We start from the raw sequence: 17,362 nt of genomic DNA, 5'->3' as shown, positions 1-17,362 counted from the left end.
GTTGACAGTCAGGTAAGAATGTGTAGCAATATACATAAACAAAAAAAGTCCGGCAAAAATGACAAAATTTACCGACAGTCAGCGCTGATATTATGCATATGCATCACTACACATTCTTACCTGACTACCAATGTGTAGGTGTGCACATAGCCAATAAACTAATCAACTTTTCAGAAAATGGGTTAAAAAGTGTGCGTCATAGGAGAAAAACTAAATAATTATATATATATACATATATATGTGTGTGTGATTTCTATATTGAGAGTGAGGCAGGAGGATGGCCAAGGCGTAAATGGAAATTAGGTGCAGTGTCTGCTTCTATTTGCAATGCCATTTATGGATTGAGCGCGAGTAAAATAGCATTTTCTGCCTTTGACTACCCATAAAATTCATTATACTAGAACTCCCGTCATTTTTAAACTTCACTCTGTTACATTTCCCAATTGATGAAACTATATATTATCGATTACTATTTTATGCCAACCCTGCAATTGGTTTGTCTACTGTCATACAGTTTTCTGCAGTCTTCTAGTGAGTATCATTCCCTTTTCTCTTCCATTATCAAAGTTTGTATTCTTCCAAAAACTTTGTATTATTTTATTGATTGCTTTTATCTCATAACTTTGACAATATCATCTGTCTTTTTTTTATTTTTTATTTTTTTATAAAATATAAATAATTTTGATTCTGACCTAATTTTGTATTATTCAGGGATGTACGAAGCAACTGATGATAAAATGAAGAAAAATTCTCAAAGCTTTGACCAGCGGCAGCACTGAACGAATATCAATGTGCACACGACCTATACTCCTACTATTACACTGTCGATAACAAGCAGAATCTTCAAACCAAGTGCTGCGTGAGGTTTCACAATTGAATTTACTTGTTCAATGAAAGGCATTATTTAAAGAGGCATTTAAAAATGTTTCATCTATAAATAATTATTCAATTAATATACAGCGTCTGAAAAATTGCAGATAAAATCGTATCCGGCTAATAAAAAACTGGAATAAATGAAGTTAAATGCTTCGAATGGGTTTTTTGTATATTTTATAACAGGAATTGTTATCATAGCTACAAGTGGTATCAAAAGAATAATACTGTGCGTTAGAGTGATTTCTCATCAGTAGATCAAACAGCGGATATAGAAATATATATTTTCATATAACCTTAATGAATAACCGCCAATGACAGAAAGTAAGTAGCATGATATCTCGACGAGAAATATTCTAAACCAATTTTTATTGTCTTTGTAACATGAACATTACTAAACTTATTTACCTATATAACTTTTATTTAAAATATTGAGAAAATTTAATAGCTGAGGAGAATATATAAAAAAACTTGTTATTTGGCTATCGAAGGAATTCCTATAAATTTGTGGGGCACCCATTTTACAAAATTAGCATTTAATTTAGCTTAATTCATCTAATCGGCGAAGGAAAAGACAATTGAGCCGTGAACCAATATTCGCGCCATTGGCAGCACCGTTTATTGTCAGTAGCAACGATTTGGGACTCGATAATAATAAATCGGCATACGCCCGTTACTATTCTGATTGTTTACTATCTACACCTGAAAAACCACGTGCTATATTCCTACTATTCAATCTTATATAGCTACTGCTACATTTTCCCAGTAAATTATACAAAAATACTCCTTGAATTTCCTTGTTTTAAGTAATGACAAAGCTTTTTTCATGATTCTTCAAAATTATCTCAGGCATTTTATTATTTTAGGGGAAAAAAAACAAGAAGTCTTTCATGATAGTTCCAAAGCATAGTTTTCGCCTTATAGTCACACCAGACTAATCATTCGATTTAATCGTAACGGCGTAGATAAGGCATAATAATAGATGCGAAATGGCAAAGGCTCGAGGTAACTGGTAAGCCAGAAACTCTTCAAGAATGTCCATTTGAACCTATGATATTTGTACGCAGGGAAATCTGACGAAAAAGAAGTGTTTCTCTTGCTCTATGTTCCACAAGTGGGAAATACGAAGGAGATTTTACAAGAAGGGTTCTCGTGAATTGGACGAAAAGGAGAACTTATAATAAGAAGACGAGTATATATATGAGAAAGATAAATAGGGAGAGAGAGAGAGAGAGAGAGAGAGAGAGAGAGAGAGAGAGAGAGAGAGAGAGAAAAGTGTTGAAATGGCGTCTGGGTAAAAAGGCACCGGTAGTAGCATAGCGAGTCGTGAGGCCGATCGATGATAGAATTCGCTAGTCAACGTGATCAGGCCGGTTAGTAGCAGTGGGTTGGTTTGGTTGACGGCGACGCACACTAACGCATGCACTGCCACGCTCGTCATGTGTGGGCAGGAGAAAGAGGAGGAAGAGGAGGAAGCGGTCGGTGGTGGCACTGGGCACATTCAAAGCAAACGAGCGAAGCAAGCCAACAAGAGCAGAAGCAGAGCAGAGCAAAGCAGACTGAGCAGAGTGTAGTGTAGGAAGCAGCAGCAGCAGCAGCACCGACGTAGCTCATGAGAGGACGAATGGATGGGCGGACGGACGGACGGACGGGCAGACAATATGCGTCGACGACCGGCGGCGCCGTCGCACATGCGCGTCCCGGCGCGCCCCTGTCGTTCACCGATTTCGATTTTAGTCTCTCCCGGGTTCGGCTTCGAGGAAAATCGCCGCCCGTCCGCTCGCTTCATCCAAAACAACCTGGAAAATTTACCGGGAGTCCGGGCGTTAGTCAGAAGAGAGAAAAATCGGCAGTCTTGGCCCCCCACCCCACCACCCTCAGGACACGCGACTACCGCCAAGCACGATTTTAACCACGAGGATAACGCACGACGGTCACATAAAGTGCGAGAAGGAGAAAGAGAGGGAGCGAGAGGGGAAGGGAGAGACCGTTGGGAGATTTGGCTCTCTCTAAAGCTGACATCAGGTTGGTGCAACTCGAGATCATTTAGGGGAAGGAGAGGGGAAAATACGTCGACGGTAAGGCTACTACGTCACTCGTTACTACTTGGTGAAACGAACGACTGGAGACGGAGAGTTTTGGTCGCGTGGCCTGCTGCGGCTGGCGTGGCCGGTCATAAAGCGTCTCTCGTCGACTCGACTCTCGTGCTCGCCGATGGAGGCCACACGGAGTCTGCTGATCGTCCTATCGTCGTTCGTTCGTTCGTACTCCGGCGATACAAATGTGTGTTAGTTGGAGTGGAGTAGTGTGTGGAGCGTGGAGCGTGGAGTGGAGTCTCCTAGCGTGAGGTAGAGAAAGAGAGCAGACCGTATGACAGAGTGAGCGAGCGATTGATAGGAAGAGAAAGAGAGATAAGAGATAGCGTGATAGAGCAACTGCGTGTGCGTCGGACAGGGTTGCCATTTTCTACGGGCTACAATATACGTAGAGGGGAGTGCAGAGATGGTAGGAGGATACTCTCGGCTGTTCTTGACAAGAGAAAGAGGGGATCATTGAAATACGAGGCTTTAGTTTATACTGTTTTAGCCTTAGGCTCTTCGCTTTAATACTATGTAACATTTTTCCCCTCTTTTACATTCTTTTATCTTCCTATTTCGTCTTCCGAAATTATCAAATGTTTTAACCAATTGTAAAATTTCCAATGTTTTATGTGTCAATCGTCAAGTCCAATTAGGATGCTGCAAACAAAAAATTTATCTTTTAACCCTAATTATTATTATAGAATAATATTTTATAATCAAGATACAGGAAGCTGGTATAGCTTAATTTCACAATAATTATATTTCTTATTAATAGATAAAGTTTATAGTTTTAAGCTATTTAGAATGCGATGTCTGTATTGCTGTATGTGCGTTTGGTAAGAGATCAGCTGCATCGTAGAGTATCATTGTAAATAATGTCGCGTGTACTGCGCGTTCTGAATTACAAGTCGAGTTTAAACCAAACGAGATTTATCAGACACAAGGGCAAGGACTTTCAAGTTTTTCTCACGTGTTTTCAATTTGTTTATTGTTTTGGTTGTGAGTACTACGACGAATATTGTACATCTGCGCGTACTTCTAATGGTTTAAATTGGTTGAAAGGTCTTTTTATTGTATTCTTCGTATCATTTAGAAGCAAAAAGTTTGCTGTGGTTGAATGAGAGTATACTAAGCCGTCTACTAAATTTTGCATTGTGAAACAGATCCTTCTATATTATCACGTTTTTCATTTCCTCGCTTTCTCGTAAGCTGTTACTCTACATCTTAATCTTTTTCTGTTCACGATTGATGCCTCATGATTTCATTCGCTCTTTACTTGTGTTCAACGTGAGGGGGGACTGGGGAGCACTTCGATAATCGAAGCTCCTATTTCGTAGAACCTAAAGACGTTTACGCTTTTCAATAGCCATACCATGGCAGACTGAATGGTCACAATAAATAGGCGGAATAAGACTTTTTATACTTTATAATACACAATACAGTACACGTATATAGATTCTCAAAGTTATTTACATTTTTCTAGAATTAAGTATAGAAGAGTAATGTAAAGGTACACTTTGTTTTTATGAAATGCAGAGAAATAGCAGACGCTAAGAAGAAACAAAGGAGTTGGTCGAAATTCCTGGATAGAAGCAGGCGAGAAATTGAAGCGCGCAGAGAGAATCAGAACTGATTCGGGAAGACGAAGACGGCAAATAGCTCAGAGACATTAGGAGATATTAGGATGAAACAGGAACCAGAAGACGAGGACGATTGTTACCTGGAGGAGTCAACGGTGATGCCACCGCCATCACCGTCTACTGGCGGAAGACACACTCCTCATAGAGTAAGATCGCACGCCAGGAGTCTTCGTGCAATGGCTAATCCCAGTGCGGTCTGGGCGCACTTTGACCTTTGCGCCAATGACCCCCTGCGTGCGCAGTGCAGAATCTGCGGCGCTGTTGTTGTACGTGGAGGTGCCAATCCTAGGCAGTGTGGAACTACCAATCTTCACAGGCATCTCAGGGTTCATCATGGAGGAAGACTCATTGGCAGAAGATATCACGGTTGCTTCCATTCTTTCTTTCTCTCTCTCTCTTTCTCTTTCTCTCTTTCTCTCTTTCTCTTTCTAACTTTCCTATCCAAGTGAAATTAGAAATAACAGTTTTTCATTGTTTGCAGTACTACAATCGACGTCGCCACAAACACCCGGAAAAACGATAAGAATAGCTCAGTCGCTGATGAGGCCAATGCGAAATATTGCACCAGCTCCAATGGCGCAGCAGCAACAACAACAGCAGCAAACACCACGACAAGCAAAGACTCTCGTACTCAAGACGATACCGCTAAAAGTCAAACAAGTGGCACCTACCACTATTAAAATGCCACCTCGTCAGAATCCTCAGGGAGTACCACAGAATATTGTTCATCAACAGCCTACAGAGGTAAATGGCATCAACTTGTTTAAAATCGATTCTTCAACTAGACTAATGGAGTTAATTTTTGTACGTAAAATAATTTTTGCTTGTATTTTTTTAATTTCTCTTGTCGAAAGATGAATTAACAATTGATATAATCTCGTAGGTTTGCTTGAGGTGGAACAGTTATCATAGCAATATGCAGAACAGCTTTCCATCGCTGTTGGATTCTGAGCAGTTCGTTGACGTGACCTTGGCCTGTGAAGGTCGTTCTCTCAAGTGTCACAAAATGATTCTGTCGTCCTGCAGTGATTACCTGGCAGAACTGTTGCGGGATAATCCATGTCAACACCCTATTATTTTGATGAAAGATCTGAAATTCTGGGAAGTGGAGGCACTCGTAAAGTTTATGTATCGAGGAGAGGTGAACGTGGCCCACGACAAGCTGCCGCAGTTGCTGAACGCCGCGGAGGCATTGCAGGTAAAAGGTTTAGCAGCGGGACCGAGTCCACAGATGCAAAATCAGAACCAAAGCCAAAAACCGCCGATGCTGATACCCCAGAAAACGCTTTCGAGCCAGCCAATAGCTCCTCGAGCGAGTACGGAAGTCAAAGATCCGAAACCTGGGGCGTCAGTAGCAACGGTACCGTCTAGTCCTAAGCGCGGTCAGAAGCGCAAACAACAATTAAGTCCACTGGAGCCCAAACCATTCACAAAGATACGCTTACAACGACCGATTACACCAGCCTCACCGGCGACCACCGTCAAATTGGAGCCTCTGGACATACCGCTCAGTCCCACACAAATCTTTCCTGAGGATAACAACGAGGACAGCTCTACAGCATCCAATTTCGAGAGTCTGATGGGTATACACGACGAGGATGATCCTGGTGGCGATGGAAATCACGATAATCAGCGGGAAATTAACTTCTGCGAGATCCCAGGACCGCCTGACCTCAACGATAACGAGGAACAGTTGGAGTTCGTGCCTACCGACTTTCTTGAGCAAGAACAGGACATCGGAGAAGAATCCGAGGACTGTACGAGTAAGAAAAGAAACCGCGTTGATGAAAGACCGCCCGATGAGGCTGATGATAAAGCAGATGACGAGATTGCTACTAAGAAAAACGATAAATCGGTCTAGGTTACTGGAACTCAGTCGAGTTTTATCAGTTGTTAACCTAAAAATATTAAACCTTATGCAATTTCCAAATTAGTTCGTCATATCCTCGTTTTATTAAATCAATAAGATTCAAACGAGTCTTATTTAGCGATCTTTTCATCTCATTAAATAATTCATCAGTTCAATTATTGTTTGAAAATCTTTTTTATCTTATAATCAATTTTATTGATTAGCAAACTAAACAATTCCGTAAACGAATTAATTCCTTAGGATTGAAATGGATCTCAACAGTTTAAGGAATATATTATGGTATTTTAGTCAAAAACTTGGAATAAGCAAAGTTCTGATTTGTGTGATTAAAAAGAAGAGAGAGAAAAAAATAATAAGAGACGAGATGAAACAAGAGACGAGACGAGTATTGGAGCCTCAGGTAATTAATTGTAACGAAAGAAATATTTTATGGAACATTGGGAAAAAGAACGATCTGTTTAAGCTATGTGGATGAACTATTGTTAAATAGTCTTTGAATAGGAAGTAAATAAGATGGATTATAGACAGAACATTTGCTTTAAAAATATGCATTTCTTAACTTTAAAGTTTGACTTCTTAGTTAAGAAAAGAGAAATTCATATTAGCCATTAATTAGCATGACGAATTAATGGAAGTTACTTTTGCTTTGTGATATTCATTTTATAGTCACTAGGTGTCGCCTTATGCGCTCTTGATATTTTTCTTTTTACTTTTACATAAACCAATGAAATAAATTGTGTAGTCTTTATAAACCTACTGCATATTGATATAATGACAATGAAGTGAAAATGTATAACTGTACTTTACGTACGCAAACAAAAGTCAAATATATACACCACTACATATTTTTACTACAGTATCATTGTGTCGGTATACAGCAGACCTATAGAAAGAAAAACTTAGCAATTTTGTTCATAAACGTATTTATTTTGGTAAGTCATCTTTTGCTAACCCTTTAACTACACTGATATATATATATATATATATATATATATACGCAAAGCCGTTCGACGAAACAGTCGCAATGTAAAAATAAAAGTTGAAATACTCGCATAATTGTAACAGTGTTTAACAACATTCAACAATCAGGATGATTTAGTGGCATTTATTTTATTTGTGTAATCGAGATAAAATAAACAACACCTTATAATAATAGTGACAGTCACACCTCACGAAAGTTTCATTGCGTCGTTTATTGATGACAGTCGTAGTTAAAGGTTTAAATAAAAGACTGCAAGAAATGAACTAAATGCTATTTACTGTATATAATATAGAGAAGTCCAAAGTTTTTAAAAATACTTTATTTTTATTTGTATCACTTATCCATGACATGTGTTAAGTACGCATGTTACGGGGGTATGTTGTAGATTCATAACTCAAAGATTATAAAAAATTATTTATCTTTTTTGTTTGTTTGTAGGATTTGTATGATTTTACAGATCTTTACCATTGTTAGTACTATAATATTTTATAAATATATATTATACTTAAAGTATAATTAAGCTAAACCATTAGGCCATTCGATCGTTCGTGCCAGATCATTTAATAGACGTAATTCAATTAAAACAGTCAATTTACTTAATTGAATTATACTTTATATAATTATACGCATTAGCATATACTATATTATTGTGAATGCGAGAGAAAATCTCGTCAATTTTAATAGCCGATTGCGACTTAATTATAAGTTGATATCTGTATAATCTTTCACACACCGGAACTTAATATTCCATTCTTTTCACTGCTCCGTATTATGTATTTATTCGATCTATCACATTTGTTTATATTTTGCATATAGGGATTGAGAGTTATTCGAACACTCAAAGTCTGTGTCTCGTCATTTTTAAATTATTTATCACGAGTGATGCGTAAAAAATACGATTGCTTGTGAAAACTTTTTTTCTACCGATTGGATAAAGCGGAAGTCTAGGCGTAATCAATTAACAATTTATTATTTAAATATATGCTTCCAGGAGTTTGGAAGTATGTCGTGTGTTTTGAATCAAGAGGCGTGAAGAAGTAATTGATCATTCTCTCTGGAAAGAGAAACTAAAAGATAATTTGCGTAAATTATTGTGAAAAATTACGAATATATAGATATGTGCACATCGAGTATTAAAAACTATTCTTAGTCGATTGATTAAAAATTCCGTACCTATTCTATATAGTATATATTGTACGGTATTAATACTACTTCCTCATCCAAAATAACTTCTAGATTTACATGTTAAATATACTGCTAGGAGTCAGTCAGACGAACGATCTTTTTCAAATCAATTTAAGTACCTACAGCGCAAAAAATATAACGTACGTAAACAGCTTTACGTATTATTGTGAATGCGTCTTAGGGCGAAACCAGGCGAAACGGAATACAGTTGCCGGTTACTCAACTGTAGTAAACTATTGGAAAGTATATATGTACATTGTAATTTGTGAAACCGATATGTCTTATAAATAAATGGATATTGAACCAGGGCTCGTTTTTATCCTAATTATTAATACATATTGATTATAATTTATTAAATATTAGTTTGATTTTAAAATTGACAGAATTTTTAACTGAGCAAAGCGGCTTTTCGATGGATTTCACCAAGTTGCGTTTATTTATTTACAAAATTGTATTATCCCGTTTAGCCTTTTCCTTTTCTTTTTCGTTCAATTTTTGCAATATATCTTATTATAGATTGCAATTATTTGGTTTGAAAGATAAAGTATGTAAAATATTACGCAATTGTCGATTCGAATTTTAATATAAATGTTTTTCATATCAGAGCTCATATTAAATTATCTTATTATTATCGTTAATAACACCATTGTATCGGCTGTTATGTCCGGTTGCGTCAGCGTCATCTGTCAAGTTCGGTGTGCAGAACTGCAGAACAGAAATACCTGGAGAGTGAAGAGCCTGAGACCTGAGACGGTTGATACCAGGTCAGCCGATACTCGCGTATTTACTTGGTTAAGTAATGTAACTGGTAAAAGGCACTTAGTGGTGGATAATTAATTTGATTTAATCGTTAATTTTTCACACCTTATGTGTAGAGAAGCGCATTTGTGATGCATCATTTTAAAATATTAGAGAAATCAATTTAAACTTTGGTTACACTTACTACTCTATTAATTACTGTTGCAAAGAGTAAATGTGTATACAATTGCTATTATCATTGTTTCCCACAAATTATTGAATACACTTGAAAATTGGAACATTGTTATTATAGGATAAACTCTTCTTAGATTTTATATATATATTATATTGTATTTTTACAAACAACACATTCATTTTTTGTACAATGTTACGTATAACAAGTCCCAGTATCACTTTGCTTTCTAGCAGTATATTTAAGAGTTACTCCAGGAATGTTCATTATTCGTAAGTTTAAAATATTCTTCAGTATATCATTATAAGTATGTTTGATAATTAATAATGCAATGTTGTCAGTTTTAATAATTTTCCAACAAATATTTTCCTTTTATTTTTTAAAACTTTTAGAGTTCGAATTCTGGTACTTGGTGGTGGAACGGCTGGTATTTCTGTAGCATCAAAATTTGTAAGAAGATTCAAGAATGATGTTTCCGACCATGAAGTTCTTATAATAGAGCCAAGTGATGTAAGTTCTTTATATCTTTTAAGTTTATAACGCACCTTTGTCAAATTAAATCTTTTTATATTATAAATACAAATATTCTTATATCAATTAACAAAAAATCATTTTAGGTTCATTATTATCAACCCCTATTTACTTTAATAGGTGGTGGAATCAAAAGAATTGAATCATCCAAGAAATTAATGAAGGAAGTCATTCCTAAGGGTGCAGGCTGGCTTAAAGACAGTGTCACTGAAATCAAGCCTAAAATAAGTCAAGTAGTTACAAGTAGAGGAGTTCTAGTGCAATATAAACATTTGATTGTTGCCATGGGTTTACAACTTAATTGGGATAAAGTGAGTATTTACTTTATGTTTTCATCTGATCAACTCTGAAAAGTCATAATTAAATAATTAACAGATTCCAGGGTTGAAAAAAGGACTAGAAGATCCTGATGCTCAAGTTTGTTCTATTTATGGACCAGAAACTGTTCCAAAAGTGTTTAATAAAATTAAAAAAACTAAAGATGGTAATACAATATTTACTTTTCCAAATTCACCTGTTAAATGTCCAGGAGCACCACAAAAGATTATGTATTTAGCTGAAGATTATTTTCAAAGAGTAAATATATCATTGCTATAAATTATCATAATTATTTTTTAATATATTATACAAAAGTAGTAGATTAATTGGAGATGTGTTTGTAGAATGGTTTGAGACAAAACATTAATGTTATTTACAACACAGCACTACCTGTAATATTCGGTGTAAAAAAATATGCAGATTCCCTTTGGAGTGTCTGTGAAGGAAGAAATATTAGTGTCAATCTTCAATCCAATTTGATAGGTATAAATCCAGAAAAAAGAGAAGCAACATTTGAAAAGTTAGGTGGTTCAAATAAAATGGATACAGTAAAGGTATATTTTTGACCTGTTTTAATGGCAAATACTTAATTTTTCATAAAAGGAATATTACAATTAAATTATTGCAGTACTCTCTTCTGCACGTAACTCCTCCTATGGGACCTCCCGATGTTTTAAAAAATCATCCAGATTTAGTAGATAAGGCAGGATTTTTATCTGTAGATCCCGAATCTCTGAGGCACTCCAATTATATAAATATATTTGGATTGGGTGATTGTACGAATTCTCCTAACTCTAAAACTATGGCAGCAGTAGGTAAACAAAACTTGAATTTATTTTAATAATAAATGAAAGAATTTTTATAAAAAATAAAAAATGATTTCTAATTTAGCTGCTCAAGCAGATGTGGTATATAACAATATAATGTACCACATGTATGAAGTCGGGGAATTCAAACGTTACAATGGGTATGCATCTTGTCCCTTGGTTACTGGATATGGAAAATGTATTTTAGCAGAATTTGATTACAACCTTGAACCACTTGAGACATTTCCAATAGATCAAGGAAAAGAGTATTATTTTACATATTTATTGAAAGTATACTTTTTCCCCTTTTTATATTGGAATTTTATGCTGCAGTAAGATGAATTAACTTTTATATATTAATTTTTAAAACTATACTTGTAATATTTACATTAAATTTTATTTTCAGGGGCAAATGGGATGGTCCAACATTTTTTCGTCAAAAGGTTTTTAGATACTTAAAAAAGAAAAAAAATAGTGAAAAAGATAGATAAAAAGAGTTATATCAAGTTTATATTCTATGCTACTTCAATCATTGTTGTTTTTTATAATTTTGTGTAGTCTTACAATATTTTAGAATGGTATAATTTTACTTATTATATTTATATAAATATATCAGATACACATATATACACATATATACACATATACATATATATATATTTTTTTTAAATGAAATATATAAGAATATATAATTTGTTATAAAAAATCATAAAAAGTATGTATATTTAAACATGCTTCCTGACCTCATATTCTAATGAAAATAAATATATCAAAATAGGATGCTACTATAATTACTTATGTTTAATAAATTTAAAATAAAAAGAAAAAAAGTTAAATAAGTTAATCACAACTGCTGAAGCTGGCTTGCCTGGCCTTTTATAAGTCGCGTTAACCAAACCTTATCATATTCATAACCTCAAATTACTTGTATCAGTTGTATGACTTGTATCTTGTACCTAATGGTAAAGTATTACAACACGTGCTTTTACAAAGTATATGTTAAGCCATACTTATGTAATAAAAATTACATTAAAGTTTAGAAAATATTTCTAAAAATGGTAATATGTTAAATAATATAATTTGTTAATTATGTTGAGCTGATGATATTTAATAATGCATTATTTTTATCAAATGTCTTCGTACCGGTTTTTACTAAGCAACATCTGTTACGCTTTTATCTGAATTTCGTATTACTCATAAAACACATTTGACGTTTTTGTGGCATTTATTGATATAAATGATCTTTTTTTATTAGACAGCTGAAAGGAAGGGAACTTTCAAAGTTGAGTATCTTCAAAAGATTGAGAAAGAAGTAAAAGAGAAATGGGAAATTTTAAAGGTATATGAAAATGATGCACCAAAGAATGGAAAGGGAATAAAGAATAAATTTTTGGCAACATTTCCTTTCCCTTATATGAATGGTCGTTTACATTTAGGACATGCATTTTCCTTGTCTAAGTGCGAGGTTTGTAAGAGTCATTAATATCTATAATTAAAAAGTGTAATTTTCAAGCATTAATGTTACTTTCTTTTTGCATGCATTTTAGTTTGCTGTTAGATATAATAGACTATTGGGTAAGGATGTCCTTCTTCCATTTGGTTTTCATTGCACTGGTATGCCTATCAAAGCATGCGCTGATAAGTTGAAGAGAGAAATTGAACTGTATGGGTATCCACCAAAGTTTCCTGAAACTGATCAAGTAATTGAGAAGACTGTGGATGAAGTTTCTGTGCTAGATAAAAGCAAGGGTAAAAAGGTAAATATATTCAGGACTTAACTTTTTTATTTAAAAAACATTTATTATTTTAAATTACATATATGAAAATAAAATATTAATTCTAGAGTAAAGCAATGGCTAAAGCAGGTACTGCTAAATATCAATGGCAAATTATGCAAAGCCTTGGCTTGAGCAATGAAGAAACAAAGAAGTTTGCTGATGCAACATACTGGCTAGAATATTTTCCACCTTTGGCTGTAGAAGATTTAAAACTGTTTGGGTTACATGTGAGTAAAGAAAAGTTGTAGTTATTAGAAATATCAACTGAATTTAATTAATGTTATAATTTTGTAAATAGGCTGATTGGAGGCGTACATTTATTACAACTGATGCCAATCCTTTCTTTGATTCTTTTGTAAGATGGCAATTTATGCACTTAAAAGATAGAAATAAAATAAAGTATGGTAAACGCTATACAATTTATTCTCCTAAAGATGGACAGCCTTGTATGGATCATGATAGATCTTCTGGGGAAGGGGTTGGTCCCCAAGAATATACACTTGTTAAAATGGAGCTGCAAAAGCCTTATCCACTGTGTCTTAAGTATGTCTTGTATTTATTTTTATATCTTATTTTACTATGGAATAAAACAACGTTTTTTTTAGATCTTTATCAGATAAGAAAGTATTTCTGGTAGCTGCAACTTTACGACCGGAAACCATGTATGGCCAAACAAATTGTTGGATACACCCAGATCTAAAATATATTGCTTACACATTAGAAAATTGTGAAGTGTTCATATCATCTGAAAGATCAGCTAGAAATATGTCCTACCAAGGATTTTTCAAGGAAGAAGGAGAGATATCAATTGTTTTAACTTTTAAAGGACAAGTAGGTGAAAAATTAACTTTTTCAATTTTTAATTATAATTTTATTAATAAAATTATTTTCGTTTTCTGAAGGACATATTAGGCTTACCATTGAAAGCTCCTCTATCAGTTAATAAAATAATCTATACTTTACCAATGCTTACCATTAAAGAAGGAAAAGGAACTGGCATTGTAACCTCTGTACCAAGTGATTCTCCTGATGATTATGCTGCACTCATGGATCTTAAAAAGAAGCAGCCACTTAGAGAAAAATATAATATAAAAGATGAGATGGTTTTACCATTCGACCCTGTTAGTTTTCTACAAGATTTATTATTGTTACACATTTTATAATTGCAATAACATATTTCTTTAAACTGTAGATTCCAATAATAGATGTACCAGAATTCGGTAATTTATCAGCTGTCATGGTGTATGATAAATTGAAGATTCAATCACAAAATGATAGAGAGAAGTTGACCGAAGCAAAAGAATTAGTGTACCTTAAAGGTTTTTATGATGGTGTTCTCACGATTGGCGAGCATAAAGGAAAAAAAGTGCAAGATATAAAGAAATTAATACAGAAAGAGATGATTGATAAAAATGAGGCTGTCATTTATTACGAGCCCGAAAAGACTATTATATCAAGGTCTAATGATGAATGTGTAGTAGCTCTGTGTAATCAATGGTACTTGGATTATGGTGAAGAGGCTTGGAAAAAGGAAACTCTAAAAGCATTAGCAAATTTGGAAACTTTCCATGACGAAGTCAAGAAGAATTTCCTTGCATGTCTCGATTGGCTTCATGAATATGCATGCTCGAGAACTTATGGTCTAGGTAAGGTTTACAATTAAACCAGGATATATGTTGATAATAAATATTTCTGAATATACATACTGGTACTTTATTATTTAATTTTCAGGAACAAAATTACCATGGGATGAAAGTTGGTTGATAGAATCTCTCTCCGATTCGACAATTTATATGGCTTATTACACAGTCTCCCATCTTTTGCAAGGTGGAACATTTAAAGGTGACAAACCAAATGCCTTAAATATTAAGTACGTTTCATTCTATGCGTTAAGATGATCGAACGATGAACATTTTACTAATGTCATTTAAATCCATTTAGGGCAGAACAAATGAAGCCTGAGATTTGGGACTATATATTCTTTAATGATGCCAAATTTCCAAAAACTGATATAAAGAAAGAAGCATTAATGACTATGCGAAATGAATTTCGTTATTGGTATCCGGTAGATTTGAGAGTTTCTGGTAAAGATTTGATACAGAATCATCTCACTTTTTTCCTATACAATCATACTGCAATATGGCCTAACGAGCCAGAATTGTGGCCAAAGGGTATTCGTGCTAACGGGCATCTGCTCTTAAACTCAGCAAAGGTAACACTTTTTTACATCTTCTCATCTATTTTTTTTTTTCTGATAGATATTTTATATTATTACTTTTAACCAGATGTCAAAATCGGAAGGAAATTTTTTAACACTCGCGGAGGCTATACAAAAGTTTTCAGCAGATGGAACACGATTATGTTTGGCAGATTCCGGTGATTCGATAGAAGATGCCAATTTTGTAGAAAGTATGGCCGATGCTGGAATTCTCAGACTATATACATTTATTGAGTGGGTAAAAGAAGTTTTAGCTTCAAAAAATACCTTTAGAACCGGAGACACGAGTACATTTAATGACAAAGTTTTTGAAAGGTAAGTTCTGCTAACTACATTGTTGTGAGCAAATTAATGTTGTGATACACTATGTTTTTAGTGAATTAAACTTAAAGATCAAAGAAACTAATGATAATTATGCTAAAATGCTCTACAAAGAAGCTTTAAGAACAGGATTTTTCGAGTTACAAGCAGCAAGAGACAAGTATTTGCAACTAAGCGCTTTGGAAGGTGTTAACTGGTCATTAATTATGAAATATGTTGAGATCCAGGTTATTCTTCTATGTCCAATTTGCCCCCATGTTGCTGAACATATATGGGAACTTATTGGAAAGGTAAAATTATTGTTTTAGCAATTATATTTGTCTACATTATGCTTAACAATTATTCATTTATTTTAAAGAAAGGCACTATACTGAACACTCAGTTGCCAAAAGTAGGGATCATTGATCCCATCATGATAAAGTCCTCACAGTATTTGATGGATGCAGCACATTCATTTAGAATTAATTTGAAAAATTATTTAACGCCTAAAAAAGTTAAAAGTAAAACTGAATTTGAAGCTATTGAGAAGCCAAATCAAGGCATAATTTGGATCGCGAAAACCTATCCACCTTGGCAAAGTATTGTTCTTACTACAATGCAAGAGTTTTATTCTGTATGTATTCAAATTAACAATATGATTTGAGAAATTATTTATTTCTATTCTTATACGTTCTTTTATTTGTCTGTTTAGAAAAATGGAAGTAAATTGCCAGAAAATAAGGTAATAGCTGCAGAACTAGGTAAGAAATCTGAGTTACGGAAATATATGAAGAGAGTAATGCCATTTGTACAAATGATGAGAGAGAAAATGGAATTAGCTGGCATTAGTGCACTCAACTTAACTCTCGACTTTGATGAATTCCAAGTCCTCTCGCGCAATAGTGATTATCTTAAAAATACCTTAGACGTAAGTTTTCTTCAGAATACATTTTGAGTTGAATTATTTATATGTTATGTGCTTAGTTTTAATATTTTTTACAGCTTAAAGAGATCTTAATCAAATTTACCGATGAGGCATCAGAAAAGACGAAAGAAGAATGTTGTCCAGGTTCTCCATATATTAATTTCTTCGTTAAATCTGCTATTCAGATTAAGGCTTATAATAGGCAAGCATGCTCCGGTCTTTTTACTGTTTTCGTAAATGTCAAATCAGGAGATAAAGCTAGTGATATCTCTGAGCGTATTGCAAAAGACAATAAATTAATAAAAGGTAAAACGTTACTGCTAGTCATTAAACAGTATTCTCCTTATTCCGTTTCATTAATATCGATTTTTTATTCTAGCCTTAGATCCTACATCTGTACATTTATATCGCTTCAATGATCCACTTATGGGACCAAGAAGATGCCCAAACTTTGATAACATTCTAGAAGGTCTAACGGAAATCCCGTTAAATTCTGTTTTCCATGTTAATATAGATTCAAAAGCTATTGACGTGGATGCTGATGGAAAAGTATTTAATATTGGAGAAAAAATAGTTTATCACATATATTGATTGTACGCATCATACATTCAATATTGTCAACAAAAAAAAACTATCACCATTTCTATTTTTATTTGTGATATGTTGCCTTATTTATTGCCGTAAAAAAGAGTACTATGCTAAAAGCGTTATAATATTGGATGCATTACAATTTCTTTAACACTTGTTGAACTACTCATGTATAAAGATTATTCTAATTGAATAAAAATTTTATTTCAATAATTTTACAAATGTTCCACTGATACAAAGTTTTTTCTATGAAACTGTACAATTTAAAAACAGAAAATCATACTGCTTTTTAATAAAATTATTTATCAAAATTTAATATCCATTTTTTATCTAAAA

General features: G+C 34.1%; 3 protein-coding genes across 9 annotated transcripts; all 3 read left to right on the top strand.

Moving 5' to 3' along the window:
• Positions 1-2,256: 2,256 nt before the first annotated feature.
• LOC136779665 (protein jim lovell-like) lies at positions 2,257-8,951 on the top strand. 6 transcript variants are annotated; one of them, XM_066737367.1, is made up of 4 exons: positions 2,257-2,898; positions 4,491-4,960; positions 5,076-5,398; positions 5,478-8,951. In XM_066737367.1, exons 2-4 carry the CDS (start codon positions 4,639-4,641, stop codon positions 6,453-6,455), a joined length of 1,623 nt encoding a protein of 540 aa, XP_066593464.1. In that variant the 5' UTR covers positions 2,257-2,898; positions 4,491-4,638; the 3' UTR covers positions 6,456-8,951. The 6 variants fall into 6 exon arrangements, with proteins under 6 accessions (XP_066593464.1, XP_066593469.1, XP_066593468.1 ...); XM_066737372.1 differs by having other exon boundaries at positions 2,259-2,898; positions 5,076-5,338; positions 5,478-8,949; XM_066737371.1 differs by lacking the exon at positions 2,257-2,898 and adding an exon at positions 2,934-2,951.
• A 105-nt stretch (positions 8,952-9,056) lies between these two features.
• On the top strand, positions 9,057-11,864 carry Sqor (Sulfide quinone oxidoreductase). 2 transcript variants are annotated; one of them, XM_066737373.1, is made up of 8 exons: positions 9,057-9,395; positions 9,955-10,072; positions 10,180-10,404; positions 10,469-10,669; positions 10,756-10,965; positions 11,040-11,226; positions 11,303-11,549; positions 11,624-11,864. In XM_066737373.1, the coding sequence occupies exons 1-8, from the start codon at positions 9,220-9,222 to the stop codon at positions 11,706-11,708; spliced, it is 1,449 nt and encodes a 482-aa protein (XP_066593470.1). In that variant the 5' UTR covers positions 9,057-9,219; the 3' UTR covers positions 11,709-11,864. The 2 variants fall into 2 exon arrangements, with proteins under 2 accessions (XP_066593470.1, XP_066593471.1); XM_066737374.1 differs by having other exon boundaries at positions 9,289-9,834; positions 11,624-11,860.
• Positions 11,865-12,154: 290 nt separating this feature from the next.
• LeuRS (Leucyl-tRNA synthetase) lies at positions 12,155-17,029 on the top strand. Its single transcript, XM_066737365.1, has 16 exons — positions 12,155-12,275; positions 12,473-12,682; positions 12,765-12,974; positions 13,061-13,222; positions 13,294-13,538; positions 13,601-13,826; positions 13,898-14,116; positions 14,188-14,641; positions 14,727-14,865; positions 14,937-15,207; positions 15,281-15,528; positions 15,590-15,824; positions 15,893-16,147; positions 16,226-16,441; positions 16,516-16,744; positions 16,818-17,029. The coding sequence occupies exons 1-16, from the start codon at positions 12,273-12,275 to the stop codon at positions 17,027-17,029; spliced, it is 3,534 nt and encodes a 1,177-aa protein (XP_066593462.1). The 5' UTR covers positions 12,155-12,272.
• The last annotated feature ends 333 nt before the right edge of the window (positions 17,030-17,362 follow it).

The sequence above is a fragment of the Prorops nasuta genome, unplaced genomic scaffold (genome assembly GCF_024137725.1).
Source record: "Prorops nasuta isolate Cenicafe-Biocafe unplaced genomic scaffold, Cenicafe_Pnas_1.2 PNAS00017, whole genome shotgun sequence".
Lineage (NCBI taxonomy): Eukaryota > Metazoa > Arthropoda > Insecta > Hymenoptera > Bethylidae > Prorops > Prorops nasuta.
The sequence above is the reverse complement of the archived record's forward strand: the minus strand, read 5'-3'. Positions and strand labels throughout refer to the sequence as shown.